At 41.9% G+C, this 26746-nt stretch overlaps 1 protein-coding gene across 17 annotated transcripts in view; it reads right to left on the bottom strand.

Annotated features, from left to right (window-relative positions):
* MYO18A (myosin XVIIIA) overlaps positions 1-26746 on the bottom strand; it is a 449667-nt gene that overhangs the window by 57989 nt on the left and 364932 nt on the right. For all 17 annotated transcript variants that reach the window (XM_077480380.1, XM_077480382.1, XM_077480383.1 and 14 more), the window contains 5 exons: positions 23726-23836; positions 23073-23177; positions 22833-22979; positions 10330-10443; positions 3541-3657 (listed from right to left, as the gene is read on the bottom strand). In XM_077480380.1, coding sequence (XP_077336506.1) covers positions 3541-3657; positions 10330-10443; positions 22833-22979; positions 23073-23177; positions 23726-23836 — 594 coding nt within the window. The remainder of the gene's footprint in view (positions 1-3540; positions 3658-10329; positions 10444-22832; positions 22980-23072; positions 23178-23725; positions 23837-26746) is intronic.

Genomic DNA, 26746 nt, shown 5'->3' with positions numbered 1-26746 from the left:
CTTCTTGGTTTTATAGTTAAAGCTTAAATGAACTAGCTGAAGTTATAAGCCAATTGGCTACTATGCTCAGATAAACCAGATTTTACACTCTCCAGATTTAGTAAATCAACCCCATAATTAGTCCCTGTCCCACAAAAGAGCTCACAATATAATCTATTAGAATCATACAAAACTAGAGGCAATTTTGAGAGGATACCAATTAACCTACCAGTATGCCTTTGGGTTGTGGGAGAAAACTCAAGCACCCAGGAGAAACCAGGCAGACATGAGAAAATACGCTATACAGACAATATGTAATTTGAAGTGGCTCTAAAGGTGGAAGGTTTTGACCTTAATGTATTCTATGCAGGTCTCTCTCTCCTCATTGACTCACACAGCAGCAGGAGCCATTGGCTCTTGCTGCTGCCAATCACAGCCAGTGAGCAAATGAGGGGAAAGCGGGGCCATGACACGTTGTGTATGTGAATAGACAATGTCTATTCACAGGACCATGGCTCGGGAGTGAGCCTGCTTGAGTGCTCTGATGGCAAGAGGCTTGCTATTGGGGGCACACACCGCAGGAGGGCAGGAGCAAGGACTGCCGGCAGGAGGCCCAAAAAAAAGAAAAAAAAGAAAAGAGGATTGGGGTGCTCTGTAGAGGCCCAAAAAAAAAGAAAAAAAAGAAAAAAGAGGATTGGGGTGCTCTGGAGAGTGCAAAATCTGGTGCATCTGTCCATAGTAGCTAATCAGCTTCTTGGTTTTATAGTTAAAGCTTAAATGAACTAGCTGAAGTTATAAGCCAATTGGCTACTATGCTCAGATGAACCAGATTTTACACTCTCCAGATTTAGTAAATCAACCCCATAATTAGTCCCTGTCCCACAAAAGAGCTCACAATATAATCTATTAGAATCATACAAAACTAGAGGCAATTTTGAGAGGATACCAATTAACCTACCAGTATGTCTTTGGGTTGTGGGAGGAAAACTCAAGCACCCAGGAGAAACCAGGCAGACATGAGAAAATACGCTATACAGACAATATGTAATTTGAAGTGGTTCTAAAGGTGGAAGGTTTTTACCTTAATGTATTCTATGCAGGTCTCTCTCTCCTCATTGACTCACACAGCAGCGGGAGCCATTGGCTCTTGCTGCTGTCAATCACAGCCAGTGAGCAAATGAGGGGAAAGCGGGGCCATGACACGTTGTGTATGTGAATAGACAATGTCTATTCACAGGACCATGGCTCGGGAGTGAGCCTGCTTGAGTGCTCTGATGGCAAGAGGCTTGCTATTGGGGGCACACACCGCAGGAGGGCAGGAGCAAGGACTGCCGGCAGGAGGCCCAAAAAAAAAGAAAAAAAAGAAAAGAGGATTGGGGTGCTCTGTACAAAATCATTGCACAGAGCAGGTAAGTATAACATGTTTGTTATTTTTAAGAAATAATACCTTAAGAATCACTTTAAACTCATGCCCCAAAGCTGAGTTAAATGTCATTTGAGACTCTACCTGTGTGGAGTAGTATGGCTTGATCATACACTGCAGTTATCTTCTGTGTGTGCAACACTCTTAACACAATTAAAAACCATCAATAAGATAACAGAATATATACAGTGGTGTGAAAAAGTTTTTGCCCCCTTCCTCATTTCCTGTTCCTTTGCATGTTTGTCACACTTATGTGTTTCGGAACATCAAACCAATTTAAACAATAGTCAAGGACAACACTAATAAACACAAAATGCAATTTGTAAATGAAGGTGTTTATTATTAAAGGTGAAAAAAAATCCAAACCATCATGGCCCTGTGTGAAAAAGTGATTGCCCCTCTTGTTAAAACATACTATAACTGTGGTTGTCCACACCTGAGTTCAATTTCTATAGCCACACCCAGGCCTGATTATTGCCACACCTGTTCACAATCAAGGTATCACTTAAATAGGAGCTGCTTGACACAGTAAGGTCCACCAGAAGATCCTTAAAAGCTACACATCATGCCGAGACCCAAAGAAATTCAGGAACAATTGAGAAAGAAAGTAATTGAGATCTATCAGTCTGGAAAGGGTTATAAAGCCATTTCCAAAGCTTTGGGAATCCAGCGAACCACAGTGAGAGCCATTATCCACAAATGACGAAGACATGGAACAGTGGTGAACCTTCCCAGGAGTGGCCGGCCGCCCAAAATTACCCCAAGAGCGCAGCGACGACTTATCCAAGAGGTCACAAAAGACCCCACAACAACGTCCAAGGAACTGCAGGCCTCACTTGCCTCAGTTAAGGTCAGCGTTCATGCCTCCACCATCAGGAAAAGACTGGGCAAAAATGGCCTGCATGGCAGAGTTCCAAGGAGAAAACCACTGCTGAGCAAAAAGAACATCAAAGCTCGTCTCAATTTCTCCACAACACATCTTGATGATCCCCAAGACTTTTGGGACAACATTCTGTGGACCGATGAGACAAAAGTGGAACTCTTTGGAAGGTGTGTGTCCAAGTATATCTGGCGTAGAAGGAACACTGCATTTCATAAAAAGAACATTATACCAACAGTAAAATATGGTGGTGGTAGTGTGATGGTCTGGGGCTGTTTTGCTGCTTCAGGACCTGGAAGACTTGCCGTGATAAAAGGAACTATGAATTCTGCTGTCTACCAAGAGATCCTGAAGGAGAATATCCGACCATCTGTTCGTGTACTCAAGCTGAAACGAACTTGGGTTCTGCAGCAGGACAATGATCCTAAACACACCAGCAAGTCCACCACCGAATGGCTGAAGAAAAACAAAATGAAGACTTTGGAGTGGCCTAGCCAAAGTCCTGACCTGAATCCTATTGAGATGTTGTGGTATGACCTTAAAAAGGCCGTTCATGCTCGAAAACCCTCTAATGTAACTGAATTAGGACAATTCTGCAAAGATGAGTGGGCCAAAATTCCTCCAGGACGCTGTAAAAGCCTCATTGCACGTTATCGCAAACGCTTGGTTGCAGTTGTTGCTGCTAAGGGTGGCCCAACCAGTTATTAGGTATAGGGGGCAATCACTTTTTCACACAGGGCCATGATGGTTTGGATTTTTTTTCATCTTTAATAATAAACACCTTCATTTACAAATTGCATTTTGTGTTTACTTGTGTTGTCCTTGACTATTGTTTAAATTGGTTTGATGTTCCGAAACACTTAAGTGTGACAAACATGCAAAGGAACAGGAAATGAGGAAGGGGGCAAACACTTTTTCACACCACTGTATATGGATATAAATACTCTGATCATACCACTGATTCTCAAAAATGTAAGTTTTAAGTCTTCTGGTCTTTTTGCTCATATTACAATAACAGAATATTGTTAGTCCTGATGACATATTGAAGTTACTAGGCAAATTAACACTTTATTTACATTCCTAGCAATCCCCTAGAAGTTCATTTAGAGGACACTACTTCACATAGTTCTTCAGAATTTCTGGTAGTCACTAAAAATCGATCATTTTCAATTTAATTTAATTTAATCAATAAACTCAACATCAGGAGACAGTGTAAAGAGTACATTGTGAAACAGCACAAATATTAAAAGGAATTTACCTGAGCCACAGCAGCCTTTTGTTTCTTCATCAGCTCATTCATGTCCTCCTGGTCCTCCTCCATTCTGCTTTGTAGCTCATTCTTCTCTCTCTGCAGGCGGCTAACTTGCTCTTCCAGCTGCCATTCAAACATATAAAATAAGGCATGGATTAAACTCAACAAACAGCATGCGATAACCCTTTACTAAAATAGCCAAGTACATCTACTAAGGATTTATATTTTTGTACTGTGTATAATACAATAAAATACTGAAGAATTAACTAGTTATCTGTGGACCGGAGATGAAACCTGCTTTATTATAAACTATCTTATTAATGCCAGCGATGGACGTTGAATGCATTAGTTCACACTGAAAAGGTGGCACCTGGTCTAGAAATAAATGAGCGCAGAATGCCAACTTTGGATCAGTTAAACAAGATGCTCTTTCGCAAGAATTTAATGAAAACTAGGGAGAGCTTTTTCTGGCTGGACAGAAGCATTGTGCGATCCAAGGGTTGGATTTGTCTGTTCTACAGTTGTGCTCATAAGTTTACATACCCTAGCAGAATTGATTATTTCTTGGCCATTTTTCAGAGTATGCATGATAACACAAAAACTTTTTTTTCACTCATGGTTAGTGTTTGGCTGGAGCCATTTATTATCGATCAACTGTGTATACTATTTTTAAATCATATTGGCAACAGAAACTACCCAAATGACCCTGATCAAAAGTTTACATACCCTGGTTATTTTTGCCTGATAACATGCACACAAGTTGACACAAAGGGGTTTGAATGGCTATTAAAGGTAACCATCCTCACCTGTAATCTGTTTGCTTGTAATGAGTGTGTGTGTATAAAAGTTCAATGAGTTTCTGGATGTTTCTGGATACTGAGTCATGGGGAAAGCAAACGAATTGTCAAAGGATCTGTGGAAAAAGGTAGTTGAACTGTATACAACATGAAAGGGATACAAAAAGATATCCAAGGAATTCAGAATGCCAATCAGCAGTGTTCAAACTCTAATCAAGAAAAGGAAAAATGAGGAGTTATGTTGAAACCAAACCACAGTCAGGTAGACCAACTAAAATTTTAGCCACAACTGCCAGGAAAATTGTTCGGGATGCAAAGAAAAAGCCACAAATAACTTCAGGTGAAATACAGGACTCTGGAGTGGCTGTTTCGAGATGCTCAATAAGGAGGCACTTAAAGAAAGATGGGCTGTATAGTCGAGTCACCAGAAGAAAGCCATTACTACGCAAATGCCACAAAGTATCCCCCTTACAATACGCCAAACAGCACAGATACAAGCCTCAAACCTTCTGGCACAAAGTCATTTGGAGTGATGAGACCAAAATTGAGCTTTTTGGCCACAACCATGAACACTTCATTTGGAGAGGTGTTAACAAGGACTATTATGAAAGTACACCATTCCTACTGTGAAACACGGAGGTGGATCACTGATGTTTTGGGCATGTGTGAGCTACAAATGCACAGGAAATTTGGTCAAAATTGATGGCAAGATGAATGCAGTATGTTATCAAAAATACTGGAGGAACATTTGCATTCATCAGCCAGGAAGCTGCACATGGGACGTACTTGGACATTCTAACATGACAACGATCAAAAACACAAGACCAAGTCGACCTGTCATTGGCTACAGTCAAATAAAGTGAAGGTTCTGGAGTGGCCATCTCAGTCTCCTGAACCCAATATCATTGAGCCACTCTGTGGAGATCTCAAATGTGCTGTTCATGCAAGACAGCCCCGGAATTTACAGAAACTGGAGGCCTTTTCCCAAGAGGAATGGACAGCTTTACCATAAGAGAAGATAAAGAGCCTCATCCCCAAATACCACAAAAGACTTCAAGCTGTCATTGATGTTAAATGGGGGCAATACACGGTATTAGGAACAGGGTTATGTAAACTTTTGATTAGGATAATTTGGGTAGTTTCTGTTGTGATCATGATTTAAAAAGAGTAAACACAGTTGGCTAATAAATGGCTTCTGCCAAACACTAACCCTGAGTGAAAGAAAAGTTTGAGTCATCATTCATATTCTCTGAAAAATGGCCAAGAAATCATAAATTCTACCAGGGTATGTAAACTTATAAGCACAACTGTAGTTTGAGAGTGTGCTGGATTTTAGACATCTGTAGTGAAACTTGGCAAAGATACTGTCTCAAAGGAGGCTACTACCAAGTCCAGAATGCTTATTTAGAAGTGAACTGAGGGGTGCAGTTTTGACCTAAGGGTTTTTCATGTGGGACCTTAGGGAAATAAATCACTTTAAAGATTTTAGGGTCAGTATTGGGTGGATGCCCCCAGTTTTTTATGGAGCTGTGAATAGGTTTTAATAGAAACCTTAAAACTGTTCTTCTAAAGCAAGAAGCACAGCCACTCCTTTGTACCTGAAACTGCTGCATAGTGGTGATTAAATCTGCCTTCTTTTGGGCTGAAGCTGGCAGACTTGAAGAGAAAATACGAGAACAGGGCAATGACAGACTGAACCCAGGGGATTCAGACTGCCGCAAATGGCAAAAAATTTCCCACCACATCTAAGAGTGGGGGCACCCCTTCATTGCAAGGAGGGCTTCTAGATATTCTAGATAGGACATGAGAGAGTAGCTATCACATAGATAGAACAAAGAAAGAAAAAGAATATATGAAATTAAACCCAGTCTTTCTGTGTTTAGTCTAATATGTACTATAAGGGTATACCTAACAGAAGACAGGTTTAATGAATTGCTTAAGCTGACCATAGACTGTTCAGATATCAGGTGGTTCTGCAGGAACCAGCCGAGGTTGAAACCATGTATGGGCAGGCTGGTTGTACCAAAGTACAATCTAGAGCACATAATGGCTACACAGAAGGGATTCCCCTGTCAGTACGATTAGTGATTGCAGAAGAGATATTTGCGCCATGGCTGGCCTTAGGTAGAGTTTTTACGACATAGTTTTGGTAGATCTGAAGGAGACTGGTATTGGGAATCCATGCACAATCAGCTTGTACTGCATTTGGCTAGCTATCAAACCCAAGCTCTCAATACAGGCATTAAACTCTTTGCCATTTCATACGTGTCTAGTTTATTAATATATAGAACGATCTGTACATACACTTTGGAAATGCATGATAAAAACAGTGGTGCCCTGAGGTCATGTCGCATTGTAATTTTTCTCTGCCTCCTTTTACAGTAATGTGCTATTATGTGTAAAAAGCCTATACATAGGGCAAGTGACTGATGTCCCAACCTACTGATCTGATGATATACATCGATCACATTAGACATTGTATGAAGGATAAACTTTGGGTGTTTGTTATTACAATGCATAACTGTGGCCAAAGAGGGTGCAATAGGATACCAACATCGTGGCATATTTACTTTTTTTTTTTTAATCAACGTATTAAATAAAATGCGTATTGGTTACTCAATGTAACCAGATTTCAGCTGCTTTTCCAGCACAGACAAAAGGATAGCAAAGCAGATCCTGGCTGCCACTGGAAAGACAGATAAACAACTTCCTCATTAGGGTTCTCTAGTCCCCTCTGCAGAAGTACAACCATGCAGAATATGAAGCCCAAATATGGTTTCTGTAACTTTTTATGAAAATCTTTACTGCAATACAGCTGGAGGAAGAAGAGAGTGATTTGGTTTGGGAGGGGTGTTCCTGTTAATAAAGAGAATAATGTAGGCTTCAGAAAGTTAATGAATCTATTAGCACATAATTCCAAAAGCAAAATGACTTCCCTGGCTCAGCCTGACTGTCATCTATCTTATTACTACTGGGGGGGAAGAAAACCGGACACAGCTAAAAGAGTCAAATTTCTTACGCTCAGAATAAATGAAAATGTCATTTCAAGGCTGCCTTCCTCCACTGGCATTTTACTTCCATTCCGGTATGATAATGAGCTCAGCAAAATGTGTACAGCAATGGGGGGGTTAATTAAGGACAAAGGTGTCCATGTAGAGTGGTTGCAGCACTGAGTGCATGGTTTCTACAAAGCTGGAAATTAAGTTTGCGGGCAGAATTATTAAGAACTAGCGCAGTCAACTGGATTCTTCTTTTTATTCCCCTTTTACTGCAGGGAATGAAAGGGTAGACAACCTTTTAAAACATTATATAACACGTGCTTAACTGAATATACTTGATTTTGATATAAATGACAAATTTAAACTTTTTTATTTTCAGTTTTATCCATGAAATGGCCTGTTAGTCTCTAAACTACGGAGGATGTTGCTGTGATACCTTACTCCTGCTTATATGCAGGACAGCAAAGTGACAAAGCAACTGTGACAGCATGCAGCACAGAAGATACACATAGAAAGAAGAAGTGGGCAGAAAGAAGGAATAGATTGCATAGTTAAAAGATAAGTATGTTTTTTTGTTTTGTTTTTTCCCAGATTTATACTTGCCTAGGTGGATGCACCATTGGTCCGATGCTGCATATGTCCCCCGCCGCCTCTACACCAGGAACTGCATGATCGAACACTGCCACTGGCTCGGTTCTCACAGCTCCCTGAGCAGAGAGCTGATGACTGTCAATCAGTAGCTCTCTGCTCCGCCCCTCCCCCCTGCGCTCACTGGAGCACTGAGCTGAGGAGGCACGGCTTGCTGAGAAGCTGAGACAAGCATCAGTCCAGACTGATTCCTGTGACATCAGCAGAGAGCGGGCTGAAGTCCAAACAGGATTCCACTCCTGTGACCCATAGGAGAAGTCCAGCCAAACGAGCTGAGGCTGGATTTCTCCTTTAAATTGTATGTTCAGGCATTACTCAAATATACCCCCATACCTTCTCCTTTCCCCTCTTGAGCATGTGCCAGAAATCTTTTTATTTATTTATTTACCTTGTTCCTGTAGCAAGAAATGGCTATTACTCCCTGTGACATCAGGCCTAGGCTTGTAAACTTCTTGCAGGACCAGCTGCTGGGAGCTCCGCTCCTATTAAAGTAGGCCCGCCCTTGGAACTACATCTCCAAAGAACCCTTTTCCCTGCACATACAGTGTCAGGATTTAAGGCAACAGTATTTTTTTACTGGAAAAGAAATCAATGTATACATCCAGCGTGGACTAAAGAGTGCTGGGGACAGGCAGAATTCTGTAGTCTACCAGGCAGGGCTGACAATGCAGGCTGGGATTTCAAAAATAACTCCTGCATTCTCTCCCCAAAACATAATATGAATTGTGAATGTAAATGAATCACAACCCCACTGTCTGTTTTTATATAATGTACCTCCTTTAGCTGTATACAGCAGGTTTCTGTGTCTGTGATGTCACTCCTCTTCCTGGTTGAAGTTCTCTGACTTCACGATTCCTTTTTGTGCCAGTCCTGATTCTACATGTCCCATGATCCTTAGAGCCTCTGTAGTTTCAGGAGTTCTGGGAGTTGATGTGGGTGGGTCCTACAGTTACTGTGGGCATTTCTGGGCCTTCGTGTGGGTGGTGAAAGGTGTAAATGCGTCATACCTCCTCCTGTGTCATTCCAGTCTTGCAGCATGCCAAAGAATGATGGCTTACTGCAAGATTACAGAGGAAGGGCTATGGGAGGCTTTTATGAAGGGGGTTCATTCATATTTAAATGAATCACTGCATAGAGAGCAGGGCTCTGGGAGGACAGATCTGAGGAGTGGGAATCTCCCTGTTCACACTGATCCGCATATATAACTGTGATCAATTAAGTCCTTCCCAACAGCAGCACAGCTAGCTTTAAAAAAAGGCTATGTATGAAGGGTCTCCTTTTTTAATAATGCTGTGATCTGAGAGACAGGACTTGGGAGGTTTGGACTCTTTCTGTAGGTGTGATTGAGCAAGGCTGAATGCTAATTGGAATGTATTCAATCCCACACACCATCAGAGCTGTGAAGGAAATTATATCATTTGCAGAGTCCGAAAGACTGCAAAGAGGTGTGTTATAGGCTCTAGCTGCAGGAGCAAGTGGCTGTGGAAGGGGGAGAGTCTATCAGCAGGATATACAGTGTCATATGACACAAAGCCACACCTATACCCAGAATATCAGGGGATCTGCAGACAACAGAGCAACATGGTAAAGAGATATGACCTATGCTGGGATTGATCATTCCATTCAGTTCCAGTGATAAGAAAGTTGGAGTTCAACTTTAAGTGCACCAAGGCAATGTGTTGTCTGCCCAGACACAAATTTAGTACTTACAGAATTTGCAAAGGGATAAAATATAGGGGATGTGAATGTATTGCAGTTATAAATATGTATCAAGTATGTATTTTTTCTTTATTTGCCCTAATATTCCCTTTGAGGTGTAGTAAGCAGAAGTGAGTATTCTTGTCTCATTCATTTATACTAATGCAAATTTGGGATAATACACACTGATGTTATACATTTATTTACACAATACTGATCTAGAAAATTACTTCATAACTAACTGTCAATTTATCCATAAGTGACTATGCTAGAAGATTGGATGTACTCATCTTACAGTGAACTGACAGGTGGAGAGAACAAAAGGATGTCACTGATAAAATACAGCAGGAATGTGTGGCACAAATATGATGGATGGGAACACCAGCAAGTTGCATAGACAGAAAACAGGCAGAGACAGGAAAATATGACACATACAGAAGCATACAAAGAAGGAACGCGTGAATGGGTACAGGTGGCACAAAAAGAGAAGTCACATAAAGCATGACTTATTTTAGGCAGGACCTGAATCTCACCACTGGACATAAAAGAAGATGACATGAGCTTGACCTTCATACACAGAGACAGGAAACAGCTTCGGCAAATGAAAACAGACAAATGCCAAAATAGGTAGCGCATATCACCATGTATCTTACCGCTGTCTTAGCTTTGGAAATATCATCAATCTGAAGATGGAGATCTTCAATTTCGGCTTCCATAGACTTACGAGCCTTTACTGCTGCAGCACTGGTAAATTCAGACTCCTCCAGCTGTAAATAAAACAGGATATGAAAGGAGATGAAACACTGTGAAAATGCATTTACCGTATATACTCGAGTATAAGCCGAGATTTTCAGCCTCTTTTTTGAGGCTGAAAGTGCCCCCCTCGGCTTATACTCGAGTCATCGCTGTCTGCCCGCTCGATCAGCGTGTCGAGCAGACAGACAGCGGCCATTCTGATTCAAAAGCCGCGCCTCCGGCTCCCCCTTCGCCTGTGATAGGCGGAACACTGAATTTCCCAGCAGCCTGTGTTCCGCCTATCACGGACTTCGTATCATCCTCGTACTACGGACGAGGATGATACGATGTACGTGATAGGCGGAACACAGGCTGCTGGGAAATTCAGTGTTCCGCCTATCACAGGCGAAGGCGGCGGCGCAGCTTTTGAATTTTACAATGGCCGCCGAGGCGCCGACGAACGAAGAGGGCACGGGACGGAGGCAAGGCACAGGACGGCACGGCACGGGACGGGACCGGAGGCAAGGCATGGCATGGCGGCGAGGCACGGCGGCGAGGCACGGAGGCAAGGAGGCTCGGCACGGGACGGAGGCTCGGGACAAAGGCTCAGGACACAGGTAGGCTGGACACACACACACACACACACACACACACACACACACACACACACACACACACACACACACACACACAGGGATGGACGGACACACAGGGATGGACGGACACACAGGGATGGACGGACACACAGGGATGGACGGACACACACACAGGGATGGACAGGCATGTCTTACCCTCGGCTTATACACGAGTCAATAAGTTTGCCAGTTTTTTTGGGGGTAAATTGGGGGCCTCGGCTTATATTCGGGTCGGCCTATACTCGAGTATATACGGTACTAGCAGTGGCACTACTGCCTAACACAGTGGTAAAATCCCTTCTTGTACTAGGCATGATTTCAATTATTATTTTAGACAGCCGAAGAAAAGTTGAGCTTTTCTTTGTAAGCAGTTAATGGACACACACAACAGCTTCTAATAGAGGTCTACTAGCAGCCATAGCATTCAAAAATACTAACTAGCAGCCAATGAATGTTCCTTTTTATGTTTTTAGAAAAAAAAAAAAACATGTAAACATTTGATCACTTTATTTCACAGCATTGAAAGCTTTAAAGAAGAAAAACCCAGCAGGACATAATTACTATATTTAGCTATATAAAAGACCAACCATATATCCAAAGAGTTTATTTGGTTTAGGCCTAGCTTACAGGTGCCCAAAACAGGGTATTTTTTTTTCAGATTAAGTTGTATTAGGCTGGATGGCTGGATATAGACATGAAAATATCTTCTCATGAAAGTTAGGTTGGGAATAACCTACCCATTCTTAGCCGACACTCTTATCTTATTCACATATAGTGCCAGGACCCAGATATGCTCAACAGGTGGCACATGCACAGAGGAACCTGTTTTCCCACAATCTCACATCTTATGGTATAAGGGAATTTCAATAAAATAATTTGACCTTTAAAAACTGACTGCAATAAATGAGCAGTTCAACCTATAAATGAATAGTACACGGTGGATCATGGTGAAAAATCCAATTTAAACAATTTTTTTTCTGTGTTGTGTTGAATTGTAGTTTCTAAAATAAGGAACTCCAAAAGGGTTGTAATAATTCTGGGCAGCATCAAGGAGAGGAAACTTGGTAACAGCAAGGTTCAAATGTGGAGTGTTACTTGTAGACCAGCCTTTTTTAACCAGTGTACCATCTGCATTCTTCAGGGGTGCCTTGGCAAAATGCTTACAATTTACCCCAAATTGTCAAAAAATTGTCAACAAGCCAGAAAATGTATTAAGCAAGTCTTTTTGTTACACAAAGCCACAGCTTTTTATTGTGTAGCATTATAACCTTGAATACAGTGAGGGCCAGCCGCGGGTGTCCTAACAACCAATAACATCACTGGTTGATAAGATGGACATTGGGCTCCTGCACAGCATCCTTGTTTGCCTATCCCCTGCCCTTCTCCACCAGCACTGGGGCAAAGTAAGTTAAATGAGGGAGTGAAACTGGGGAAGAGAAACACAGAATACTAGTCAGTATTGGTGTGCAAAGGTATATTTGCTTTGTAAGAACAAATGGGCTTTAATGTTGGGCATCTTACGGTGTGAATGCTACTGTGTTATCTAAATCTATTCATTTTTAAAAAAATGTGAATGGGTTGCCTTAAACTTGTGCAAAGTTGTAAAAGGGTACTACAACTGAAAAAAAAGGTTGGGAAACACTAGACAGTGTAAAACTAGTCAAACAAAACAATTTGACTGTACAATCTCATTCTTCTAGATTAGTGCAATGGCTTCCCATAGACACAAACAAAAGCAGTTTAAGTCATCATGCATTTACTATTAAATCTAATACTTTGTACAATCAGACTGTAAAGTGTAAGGCCAGCTTTTCAATTACCAATGTAATGGCTTCCTAACTGGATAGTAAATTGATAATTTAGGAGGATCTCACATTAACCACTTAACAACTGGCCCATAGGCGAATGACGGCTACAGGGCGGTTGTTTAACTCTGGAAGGACGTCATATGACGTCCTCCCAGAATTCCGCTCTTGCGCGCCCCCCTGGGGAGCGCACTCCAGAGCATCCGTGACCACCGGGTCCACAGGACCCGGCGCATCACGGATCACGGTAAACGGCCGCTCATCGCGGCTGTTTACCACGTGATCGCTCCGTCAAATGATGGAGTGATCACTTGTAAACAAACTGGCGTCATGTTATGACACCGGTTCCTCCCTCCCCCTCTCTGTACCGCGGAGGGGGAAGAGATCGGTGTCAGCAGTGCTGTGGGCTGCATCTGCAGTGCCCACACCGCTGCTCACCGAAATTTAACCCCTCAATTCCTTGCCAATACTCTGCAACGCCCGCCAATACTCTGCAGTACAATTCCAGCCAATACTCTGCAATACCCTGCCATAAATTGCCATACCCGGAGATACCCAGCCATACCCGGAGATACCCAGCCATACTTGGAGATACCCTGCAATACCCAGCCATAGACATCCCCTCCCGCCGCCCTCCGGTGCTTCTACCAACTCACCAATACGATCAAAGCCAGAATCTTTTTTTTATTTTTTTTATTTCAGGCTTCCAAGCTTAGAGGTGAGATGTGGGGTCTTATTGACCCCATATCTCACTGTAAAGAGGACCTGTCATGCCATATTCCTATTACAAAGGATGTTTACATTCCTTGTAATAGTAATAAAAGTTATCAAAAAATGTATTTTTGGGGAAAAAAATGTCAAACTAAAATAAATAAAGTAAAATGAACAATAACATTTTTTTTTTTTAAAGCGCCCCTGTCCCCATGTGCTCGCATGCAGAAGCGAACGCATATGTAAGTCCCGCCCACATATGAAAACAGTGTTCAAACCACACATGTGAGGTATCGCTGCGAACGTTAGAGCGAGAGCAATAATTCTAGCCCTAGACCTCCTCTGTAACTCAAAACATGTAACCAGTAAAAACATTTAAAGCGTCGCCTATGGGGATTTTTAAGTAGCGACGTTTGGCGCCATTCCTCGAGCGTGTGCAATTTTGAAAAGTGACATGTTAGGTATCTATTTACTCGGTGAAACTTCATCTTTCATATTATGCAAAAATTGGGCTAACTTTACGGTGTTTTTTTTTTTTAAGCACAAAACAGTTTTTTTTTTTCAAAAAAAGCATTCGAAAAATTGCTGCGCAAATACCGTGCGAGATAAAAAGTTGCAACGACCACCATTGTATTCGCCAGGGTGTTTGCTAAAAAAACATATATAATGTTTTCAGATTCTATGTAATTTTCTAGCAAATAAATGATGATTTTTACATGTAGGAGAGAAATGTCAGAATTGTCCTGGGTGCTCCAGAACGCCTGATGGCGCTCCCTGCATGTTGGGCCTCTGTATGTGGCCACGCTGTGTAAAAGTCTCACACATGTGGTATCGCCATACTCGGGAGTAATAGCAGAATGTGTTTTGGGGTGTAATTTGTGGTATGCATATGCTGTGTGTGAGAAATAAACTGATAATATGACAATTTTGTGAAAAAAAAAAAAAGTAAAAAAAATCTTGATTTTGCAAAGAATTGTGGGAAAAAATGACAACTTCAAAAAACTCATCATGCCTCTTACTAAATACCTTGGAATGTCTTCTTTCCAAAAAGGGTTCATTTGGGGGGTATTTGTACTTTTCTGGCATGTTAGGGTCTCAAGAATTGAAATAGGCCGTCAGTACTTCAGGTGTGATCAATTTTCAGATATTGGCACCATAGCTTGTGGACTCTATAACTTTCACAAAGACCAAATAATATCCACCAATTTGTACTTATTTTTACCAAAGATATGTAGTGGTATAAATTTTGGTGAAAATTTATGAAGAAAAATTACTAATCTGGTAAATTTTATAACAGAAACGAAGAAATATTCATTTTTCACAGCATTTTCGGTCTTTTTTGATGATTAAATACCACCAAAAGAAAGCTCTATTTGTGTGAAAAAAGGACAAAAATTTCATATAGGTCCAGTGTTGCATGACTGAGTAATTGTCATTCAAAATGTGAGAGCACCGAAAGCTGAAAATTGGTCTGGTTATTAAGGGTGTTTAAGTGCCCAGTGGTCAAGTGGTTAAACACTTGGAAATGTTTAAGGAGAACATACAGATAATGTACAGCTAGAGTGTAATATGTTTGGCCAGCTTTCACAAAGCCTGCAGTGCTGGAAAATTGGAGACAAGTGCTGACTTGCGTTTGCCAATTCCTCATCCTGGTTCAAAAAGTGGAAAGATTCCTCAGGCAAGACCACTGCTTGAAATGGGGCTGGGGTGTCTGGACATCCTTATCCAAATCTACCAGAAGTGACAGTAGAATGATTTGCTTCTTTGATATATGGGCCTTTTTTGTGACCTGTCTATAAGGCACATTGGGAGTTTCAAGACCTATATCACCCAGGAAACAAATCCATCTACTGTTGCACTAAACTCTCATTTATACCAACAAGGATACAAAAGTGAACTGGGGAGACAAGAATATTCAGCCAGTCTTTCACTCAGCACTTGACTGAAGATCCTGAAGATAAAGTCTTGAGCCAACAGAGTTGGGTGAGAAGCATCCTTCCTCTGTGGACACTAATAAAAAACAAAGCATTCTGGAAGTTATGGGGGTTTAGTAATTGGGTAATGCAATTCCCCTGGGTTTTCTTTTTCTTGCACCTAGTGTCCTTCTCTTGTAAGTGGCATTATAAACTCATAAGCTTTGGGCTGTGTCGGCCAATGAACTTTAGAGAAATGCAGATACTAAACTGAGTTGCTAATCGACTGGTTTCAAAATCTTCTAAGTCTCTGTCCTCAAACAATGATACAGACGTGGAGTTTGTAGCACTGTTTCGACTTCACAGGCTCCATGTCTATTCCAGGTCAGAGACTCAGAAGGACTGAGTCTAGAAACAGAAAACTAGTATTTCAGGAGGAAGTCAGCAATGGGGACATCTTTGAAAAATCTGATCATTTATTGATTAAAATACATTCTCCTATTTATATAAATGTAGGGCTTGTAAAGGGGAAATTATTTGCGCTGCTGTACAAATGAGGTTCAATACAGAAGGCAGTCAGTTGTGAATTTTATGTAATTGGTCACTTAACCAATCAGAATTAATCTTTAACAAAACTGAAAACAAATGATGTTGCTATAAATTACTGCATTTTTGACAACATTGTTAGGCCTCATGCACACGAGACGCAGTTAAACGCGTGTTCAGAGGCAGTTGGACACTTTTTTCAACTGCTCCTGAACTCATTCAATGTTATCCTGTGTGTCCATGCACACAGTCTCGTTTTTTGCCGTTTTTATGCAGTTGCGTTTAACCTCGTTTTTCCAAAAGCAAAAAAATGGGTTCAGACGCAAAAGTTTCCACGTTTCAGACGCAAAACGCGTTTTCGTTTATAAGCGTTTTTAAAGGTGACCTTTTTTTTAACATTAAAAATCTCAAAAATGATTGCAAATTATGAAAAACCATTAGAAAAATATTTTAAACAATTGCAATTGCAAGTGGACAATCCACAACTTGTGGCAAGTGACATGGCAGGTGGCAAGTGGACAATCCACAACTTGTGGCAAGTGACATGGCAGGTGGCAAGTGATGTGGCAAGTGGACAATCCACAACTTGTGGCAAGTGACGTGGCAGGTGAAGTGGCAAGTGACGTGGAAAGTGGACAATCCACAACTTGTGGCAGGTGACGTGGCAAGTGACCTAGCAGGTGGCACGGCAAGTGACCTGGCAGGTGACGTGGCAAGTGGAAAATCCACAACTTGTGGCAGGTGACTGGCATGTGACGTGGCAAGTGGACAATCCATAACTTGTGGCAGGTGACGTGGCAAGTGACGTCGCAAGTGGACAATCCACTTGTGGCAGGGGACGTGGCAAGTGACGTGGCAAGTGGACAATCCACTTGTGGCAGGGGACGTGGCAAGTGGAAAATCCACAACTTGTGGCAGGTGACTGGCATGTGACATGGCAAGTGGACAATCCATAACTTGTGGCAGGTGACGTGGCAAGTGGACAATCCACTTGTGGCAGGGGACGTGGCAAGTGACATGGCAAGTGGACAATCCACAACTTGTGTCAGGTGACGTGGCAAGTGACGTGGCAAGTGGACAATCCACAACTTGTGGCAGGCGATGTGGCAAGTGATGTGGCAAGTGGACAATCCACTTGTGGCAGGTGACGTGGCAGGGGACGTGGCAAGTGACGTGGCAAGTGGACAATCCACAACTTGTGGCAGGTGACATGGCAGGTGATGTGGAAAGTGATGTGGCAAGTGGAAAATCCACAACTTGTGGCAGGTGACGTGGAAAGTGATGTGGCAAGTGGACAATCCACAACTTGTGGCAGGTGATGTGGTTGGTGACGTGGCAAGTGGACAATCCACAACTTGTGGCAGGTGGCATGGCAGGTGACGTGGAAAGTGGACAATCCACATCTTGTGGCAAGTGACGTGGCAGGTGATGTGGCAAGTGACGTGGCAAGTGGACAATCAACAACTTGTGGCAGGTGACGTGGCAGGTGATGTGGCAAGCGACGTGGCAGGTGATGTGACAAGTGGACAATCCACATCTTGTGGCAAGTGACGTGGCAGCTGATGTGGCAAGTGGCGTGGCACGTGGACAATCCAAAACTTGTGGCAGGTGACGTGGCAAGTGGACAATCCACAACTTGTGGCAGGTGACGTGGCAAGTGACGTGGCAAGTGGACAATCCCCAACTTGTGGCAAGTGACATGGCAGGTGGCAAGTGATGTGGCAAGTGGACAATCCCCAACTTGTGACAGGTGACGTGGCAGGTGATGTGGCAAGTCACATGCCAAGTGGAAATCCACAACTTGTGGCAGGTGATGTGGCTGGTGACGTGGCAAGTGGACAATCCACAACTTGTGGCAGGTGGCATGGCAGGTGGCATGGAAAGTGGACAATCCACATCTTGTGGCAAGTGACGTGGCAGGTGATGTGGCAAGTGACGTGGCAGGTGATGTGGCAAGTGGACAATCCCCAACTTGTGGCAGGTGACGTGGCAAGTGACGTTGCAAGTGGACAATCCAAAACTTGTGGCAGGTGACGTGGCAAGTGGACAATCCACAACTTGTGGCAAGTGACGTGGCAGGTGACGTGGCAAGTGGACAATCCACAACTTGTGGCAGGTGACGTGGCAGGTGATGTGGCAAGTGACGTGGCAAGTAGACAAGCCACAACTTGTGGCAGATGATGTGGCAAGTGACGTGGCAGGTGATGTGGAAAGTCATGTGGCAAGTGGACACTCCACAACTTGTGGCAGGTGATGTGGCTGGTGACGTGGCAAGTGGACAATCCACAACTTGTGGCAGGTGGCATGGCAAGTGACGTGGAAAGTGGACAATCCACATCTCGTGGCAAGTGATGTGGCAGGTGATGTGGCAAGTGACGTGGCAAGTGGACAATCCACAACTTGTGGCAGGTGACGTGGCAAGTGGACAATCCACAACTTGTGGCAGGTGACGTGGCAAGTGGACAATCCCCAACTTGTGGCAAGTGACATGGCAAGTGACGTGGCAAGTGGACAATCCAAAACTTGTGGCAGGTGACGTGGCAAGTAACGTGGCAGGTGATGTGGCAAGTCACGTGGCAAGTGGACAATCCACAACTTGTGGCAGGTAACGTGGCAGTTGGACAGTCCACAACTTGTGGCAGATGACGTGGCAAGTGACGTGGCAGGTGATGTGGCAAGTCACGTGGCAAGTGGACAATCCACAACTTGTGGCAGGTGCCGTGGCAAGTGACACGCTAAATACAAGTACACTGCAGCTCTCACAGCTGCTGCTACTCACTCTGGTCTCACAAAATTGCTGAAATAGTTAATAATACTGTTTTTTGAGCTGGGGAGGGTCTATGATGTTAGCTTAACTAAACGCTTCTAGACGCAAATGCGGTAAAACGCAGCTAAATCGCGGTAAAATCGCGGCAAAACGCGTGTTTCCAAACGCCGGTTTCAGCTTTTAAAAACATGTGTCCAGCAGAGTTTGCATCTGCGTCTCGTGTGCATGAAGCCTTACGCTTGACACTGTTTTATTAAAAAGTTTGCCAGTCTGTTCCTGACTACCCACAGTGTACTTTTACAGTACTGTATAAATTGGAAAAAATAACAGAAGGAAAGCCATGGAAGAGGAGGTTCAAACTATAGCAGTCAAACTCGCACCTTAATTTTCCAGAGCAAGTTAGTGAAATGAATTAGTTGTTCTACTGAACATCACCACAAGTGTTTCCCTTCGTATTTTTAGCAATGGCTCCCATCGGTACTACATGAAAAGCACAAATAGCCTAGGCAGCCTAGATACACACAAATAATACACTTCCATGCAGGCCTATCAGACATTGATAGTTCAGGAGTGGTATAATATCAGGAAGAATTTTTAATAAGATGCTTCATTAATCTCCTGATGATATTCCTGTAAAATAAATGTGTGCTGCTGTTGTGCTTCTATACCATTTATCTGGTTTGTATGAAAGAACATACTTGAAGCCAGATTTATTGCCGAGCAAGCCTTGCCTGGTAAAATATTTCCCCAGAAGTAAATAACATTTCAGCAAATAGAGAATTTATGGTGTGATGGAAAAAGGAGGGAGCAGATATTCTGGGATAGCCACACATCACAGGACTGGGGGCACATTCTACTCTGCATTATGAAATGGCCACCTGGGAACTCCACACTGTTCTCGGTTTCTACCCCTTCAGAGGACAATATTAAAAACAAAACATTTTAAAATATAAACTGCAAGGCTTTTACATTTCTGTCTACAAGCGGTTACCATTACAGTGCTAGCTAGCTATATGTGTTCTTATATATAATATGTCAACTGAAAGTGCACCTGTTATTTCTTAAAGCGGGATTCCACCCTAAAGTGGAACCTCCGCTGATCGGATCCCTCCCCCCCTCCGGTGTCACAATTGACACCTTTCAGGGGGGAGGGGGGTGGAGATACCTGTGACTGTTCACAGACGCTCTCCATTCAATCTGACAGAGCTTGAGCCATTTTACAAAGAATGGGCAAAAGTTTCACTCTCTGTAGATGTGTAAAGCTGGTAGAGACATCCGCAAAAAGACTTGCAGCTGTAATTGCAGCAAAAGGTGGTTCTACAAAGTATTGAATCATGGGGGCTGAATACAAATGCAGGCCACACTTTTCAAAAATGTATTTGTAAAATATTTTGAAAACCATTTATCATTTTCCTTCCACTTCACAATTATGTGCTACTTTGTCTTGGTCTATCACATAAAATCCCAATAAAATACATTTAAGTTTTTAATTGTAACATGACAAAATGTGTAAAATTTTAAGGGGTATTAATACTTTTTCAAGCCACTGTATATGCTCCCAGACTGAACAAACTTCTAGTTAGAGGGGTATGTAAAGAGCACTTACACAGTTTTGAACCTGCTGTATGCTTTGGCATGGAGTTAGATATTATCCAAAGTCATTAATCTAAAGCCTCATACGCACGATCAGATTTTCAGTAAAAGCGTCATGACTTTTGTCCGAAGGGCATGTGCCGTGAACTAGTCTTGCATACAAACATTACATAATTGTCGGCCAACAGACACGAACATAGTTATGTACTATGTGGAACTTCAGCTCTTGAGCACCACCCTTTGGGCACCTTCTGCTAATGTCGTGTTTGGTGAGCATTGATTCCGAACAAGTACTCTTGTACTTTGGACTTGTGATGAACTTGTGTACACACGAGACGAAAATCTGACAACAGACCGATGTCTGCGGAAAATTTACTAGCCTGTCATCCAACATTTATTTGGCGGAAAGTTGGACAACAATTGTCTGATGGAGCGTACCAATGGTCAGATTTTAGGCCAACAGTCTGTCATCACAAAATTCTCTGCCGAAAATCCGATCATGCGTACAAGGCTTAACACTAAAAGTCTTTAGTCTATGCTTTCTGTTCATATGTTCACATGTTTGACACATGTAAGTGAGAATTTCTTACAAAATAAACTCCCCTCAACCTCGCCACTGGCTATTTAGTGGAGCTACACTTTAAAGTGACCCTGATGCCAGACCTCGCATTTTAACAAAAACTCTTCCCATAAGATTAAATGTGCATTTAACATTTCTAGCCATGTTATTTACCTGTAAAATTCTACCTTTTGCAGTCATCCAAAAGCTCTGACATTGCTGTGCCGGGAGATGCTATCTTGGGTGTAATGTCACCAACTGCAACAGACTCAGCTATCGCTGTCAATCTATAGTATTTCCCTTCTCTCCTGCCCCTGCTGCTACATAAGGCTAGGTTCACACGTGTCCGATGCAAATTTCCCTCCATTTTCACAGAAAATTTTCAAAGCAGCTGTTCAGATGCGATTTATTTTATGATTTTTTATTTACATTTTTGGAATCAGCAGCCACCAGTATCGTTACCATTAGCTGGTCATTAAGGAGCAGGCCAGGAAGTCGACCGCCACATCCTTAACAATGGATGACAATGGAATGTATTTAAAATTTTGGATTCAATGCAGATTTTAAGGGGAACCACATGCCCAAATTAATAAAAATAAACCGTGAGCGCCCCCAAATAATGAACCATACCAGGCCACGTGCCCTCAACATGAGAGGTACTTTGGGGGGGTTGACAGGATCTCTTATATTGATGTAAATGTTAAGGTTAAGGCTGGGGACTTAAATCTCTTCTGTCAGTGTGCAATTGCAGTCAAACGTTGGGTTTATTGTAGACATAAAACATAAATCAAAGACTTGCACTCACATAAGGAATAGAACAAGCGGCATTCAACTCTTGTCCTTGGTTTACATGAATGTACTTCAAGACAGCACAAAACATTAATCAATCTATACTATGACACCTTGTGGTAAATGCACACTACCAGAATATATGAGACTTGTTTCTGTTCTTACATTTTCCTTACAGACAGTGATGCTGCTGCTTTGTTAATGAAAGAAGTATTTGCATATCTGTTTTTAGAATCACACTGCTTTTTGAATCCCAAAATAGAGATTTATTCCTTATTTAAAAAATAATAAAATGATTAATGGAGCAATGTCAGATGCATCTTAGGATCTTCCTGAGCACCTAGAAATCTCAATTTACAATAAAAATACATCCAAACAGATTTGTCAAGAATCATTAGTGTAAGAGACCAGAACAATTATTAAGGCAAAAATAATCAGAGCTTTAAGAAAAAAACATAACAAAACTCTAGGCATCATGTTAAAGGGGTTGTAAAGGTAAATGTTTTTTCACCTTAATGCATTCTATGCATTAAGGTGAAAAAACATCTGACAGTGCCTGCGCCCCCAGCCCCCCGTTTTACTTACCTGACCCCTCGAAAGTCCCGCGCTCGTCCCCCGACGTCCTTTCCACCATTCAGCCTGGCTGCTGATTGGCTGGAGTGGATGGATGGAAAGCAGCACAGCCATTGGCTCGCGCTGCTGTCAATCACATCCACTGACGCGAAGCGCCGGGGGCGGGGCCGTGTGATACAGCGAGCGGCTATAGCCGCCGGCTGTATCACGGTAGTGCGCCCGCAGATGCTTCTCACCATACAAGGGAGCTCGCATGAATGTGAGAAGCATCTGAGGGAGGAAGCTGAGACAGCCGCCGAGGGACCCCAGAAGAGCAGGTTTGGGGCCACTCTGTGCAAAACGAGCTGCACAGTGGAGGTAAGTATAACATGTTTGTTATTTAAAAAAAAAAAAAATAATTCTATTTACAATCCCTTTGAAGTTTGAAACTTTCATTTACAAATCAAAAGACTTCTTGCAAACAGAGAGATTATATAGACTTGTGGACACAATTTCAGCCTGACACATCAATATTTTGAGGAAGCACATACCTGGCTCCTTAACTGGGCAATCTCACGCTTACTCGGGGCATTGTTCTTTAAGTGGTCCAACATAATCTGCGCATCAGCAAGCAGAGCTTTGGTTCTCTTCAGATCTTTTCTCAGACGTTTTTCAGTCTCAAAGTCACGATGGCTGACCTGAGGTCATGAAACAGTATGAATTAGGATACAAAAAGCCAGGCTCTTGCCTAAGATTACTTAATGGCAAAACTTGCATCTTCTTCACCATACCTGTTCACTAACGGAATTTAATCTGCTCTCCAGATCTCTCTTCTCTCTTAGTACCTTCTGTTTGTCCTCATATTCCTCCTCTAATTGAACTTCCATCTGTTTCAGCTATTAAAAGAAAGAAATTGAGGTAATGTCAGGGGGAAAAGTCTAATGACACGACAGTAGATATCATACTTTGATCCTAATTAATAGACCACTATGGAAACTAAGAATTATGAACAGCAGATGGGGTTAAGAAAAGCCCATCCACATTGCTTGCAATAGGATCTGTAGACAAACTGCACCTTGTGTGAACAATTAATGCATTTTATAGCCATCTTAATAAGTCTTCTGCCAGCATTTAATTATGCAATTCTAGATGTTAGAGATTTAAAATAAAAACACTACAAATAAAACATGAACAAGATTGGATCATTAACACAGTGTGTCTATAGTATTAGCATGTGATGTGCCATTATGTCAACTTCCACCTAAAACTCAATTATTTGCTTGATTGAAGTTCTGCTTCAGCTTGTAAGACCTGAAGTACCAGGCCCATTTTTTAACCATGACCCACAATATACTGTCAGTGCCATTTTCTATGAGAGATGCAATTAACATTAACCTGTAATGATAAAATATGTCACTACAAATAAAATGACTAGCAAGATTACCTTTTTCTGACAAGACTGTCGAATTTCTTCCACTTCATCATCTTTGTTCTCCAATTCCTTAGAGTGTGACTGCCGAAGCCGTTCCATCTCCATCTCCAAACGCAATTTGGACTAGAAATAAACAGCAAATTATTTAATTCATGCCAAATATGCTATAATATATATAATATAATATATTCTGGTTAGTTTCAAACATTTCCAGTACTCAGCTAGAACCCTTTTCTATATCTGACCCAGTATCATGTTGGTGCTGCTGACATTTGCAATGATAGAAATAAAAGAATCCCACAAGTAAACACAATTCAAATGCAGATCCTACATAAAATAAAATCTGCCCAACATGTAAAATTATGTCTAGAAAAACATGTACATTTCTCCAGGCAAATAGCTAAAAACAAACACATACATGTGAATGATCTTCCCTGACAAATGATCTGTAACACAGATGCTCCAAAACGCTCAACATCACGGTTTTAAATTGCTCCTGTTCACGTCTGATAATAGTGCAGCTTGAAGCCTTAAAAATGTACATGAGCATATTTTGGGCTACAGGTTTCAAGAGTTTTTGGCCCCAATAGGCTTCAATGGAAATGCCAGAAAAACAGGTGCCGCACTTTTGTTTCTCCTAGTAACAAGTTTTACATTAGCTAAAAATAATTAGAAAAACACAAAAAATACTTGATCAAAAACCCCTGCAAAAATGCTCAAAAAGCAAACAAATCTGTAAAAACGACGAAAGACATTTAGCTCAAGTGTACATACAGCCTATTTCTGGTTAGCTACATGGGGGAGAGAAAATGAGGAAGAATAAATGCCGGAACACTAGTCAGTAGCAGTGTTCAATAGTCTATTTGCTTTAAAAGAATAAATCACACCCTCTAATGTTGGGTGTCTTAGGTGTGTGGATCCTACTGGGATATGCAAAACTATTAGTTGCATTTTTTTACATTTTAGAAGGGGGTGCTCCAAGATTGTGCAGAATTTTGAAGGGTACCTTGACTGAAAAAAAGGTTGAGAAACACTGCATTACAAGCATAGGCTAGATGTCCCTGAACTACTTGTGATACACAGCAATCCCAGATCAGCAGAATTACACTACAGATGACTCAGTAGAGCCAGAATAGGTTTTTTCTATCAATAAAAAAATTTTTTTTTGTGTAAGTTGGTTAATGAGTACATGTCATCTGAACATAACAGAGACAATCTTTTTGGGGTCACACTGCAAGACACCAATCCTCTGCACAATTTAACAGAACAGGCCTGAAAGAGTCCATACAAATCCAAAGTAACTCAGCAGGCCTCTGCTGTCTGTGGTTGGAATCCGTGCATCAGCATTACATGCACAGCTTATCGTCAATCGTCCACCAAGAGATAGATATTTATATCATTACTTTGTAAGCATGGAAGGATCCATTAAAAGGAAAAGACTATATCTACAAGGAATACCCCAGTGTGCACTGAGATAGAGTGAGAGGCCCTGAGTGGTGCAAAATTTCGGCTCACAGGTCCCAAGCCACATTTCCTACAAAGAGATGATTTAAGCAGTGAGCAGAGAGCACTAAGTGCTGAGGGTATAGGAACGGAGGCCAAGCAAGTCTCTTGATGACCATTCATCTCTCTGGCCCAGTCGCTGACTCTGCAATTGCTCCTTGATGTGCGGACAGCTAATGGCACTTCTTTAACTTTTACAGCTACCAAGAGGAAGATATATAGGAAATGGCCGAAGAACAGCAATGGGAGGCGGTAGCCCATCCGATGAACAAGGGCATGAATTCTCACCGATTGTGGGGATTTTTTTATTTTTATTCTACAACGACTGTTACAGCAGCCAGGAAACCGAGTCTCTTACTGAGCAGTTTGTGCAATTTTCTCCTCTCTCCTCCTACACCTGCGCTACAGCCAGCAAGAAGGATTTATTCAGGAAGATTAAAGCTTCTCCTCGTACCTTAGCAATTATTTGTGGTTCCACTGTACCCATTAAAAGTCTATATTTTAATGTAAGCCTGCAGATTATTAAATAACCTTAAGAACAACTCTAGGCAAATCTAGAAAGCATTTTTCAGTTTATTTTATGCAGCTTTCAAAAGTTACAGTTTTAAGTTTAGATAATTACAGCATAACTGAATTTTTTTTACCGAGTTGCCACAAGTGAGAGTGCTGGTTTTGCAAGCCGATTACCAGGAGGGGGAGGTAACGGGCTGCACTTAAAATGGACTTAAAGTTAAGCTGCCTGTTTTCCATCAAAGCGATTTATATCATTGCTATGCCAAATAGAACGCACTACCTTCACTACTGCAGTGTAACTCACCTTCCCAATACACTGGAACCATATTTCAATATTCCTCTTACTCAACATATTATATGTTGTCACATATGTGTCACATATGTTATATGAAATTAGGCATTCCTTGGACTTGCATTTTCCCCCCTTTGTGTAACATTTAGAACAGCTGTTCAAGCTGTTTTCAAGCTTTTTGCTGGACTATGCATGAATTTAAGTGTCAGTATCAGATATTGGGGATGCGTTTTTTTCTAAATCCCTGTTTCCAGTGAATCGAAGGAGGGATGCAGATTAGAAGAGTTACATCAACTTCCCAAAATGCATATGGAAGGCATAAAGCTGCCAAGGCACTTTGTGACACAAGTGAAGGAGATCCCATTATTTACTGATTATCCTCACGATGTTAGACTTACTTATATTGCTTATTGTCCCACAAAGGGACAAAAAAATAAACTCAGTGCTCGTTTGTGGAGGTCTGTCAATAGGAGGGACAAAGTCCATAGCAACAGTCTCTAAGATGAAGAGGGAGAGGAAACCATGTACCAGCACTAAGGGCAGCCAGTGTGAATAGCTAGAAAGGGGCCTGTTCTTTTTTACCTATAGACTTTAGTTACACTTTAAAATAGTGTGCGCAGGGTAAATGTCACCAGTGGTGAATGTTCCATAATGATTTAAAACAGGCAGGAGGAGGGGCACTGGCCAGAGTCTGAAGACTAGAAGGCTCTGACATATGTTATTGC

Source organism: Lithobates pipiens, unplaced genomic scaffold, assembly GCF_037356315.1.
Source record: "Lithobates pipiens isolate NorthernLeopardFrog02 unplaced genomic scaffold, aLitPip1_a1.2 Scaffold_16, whole genome shotgun sequence".
NCBI lineage: Eukaryota > Metazoa > Chordata > Amphibia > Anura > Ranidae > Lithobates > Lithobates pipiens.
Note: the sequence above shows the minus strand (reverse complement) of the source record. Positions and strands in the feature narration are given on the sequence as shown.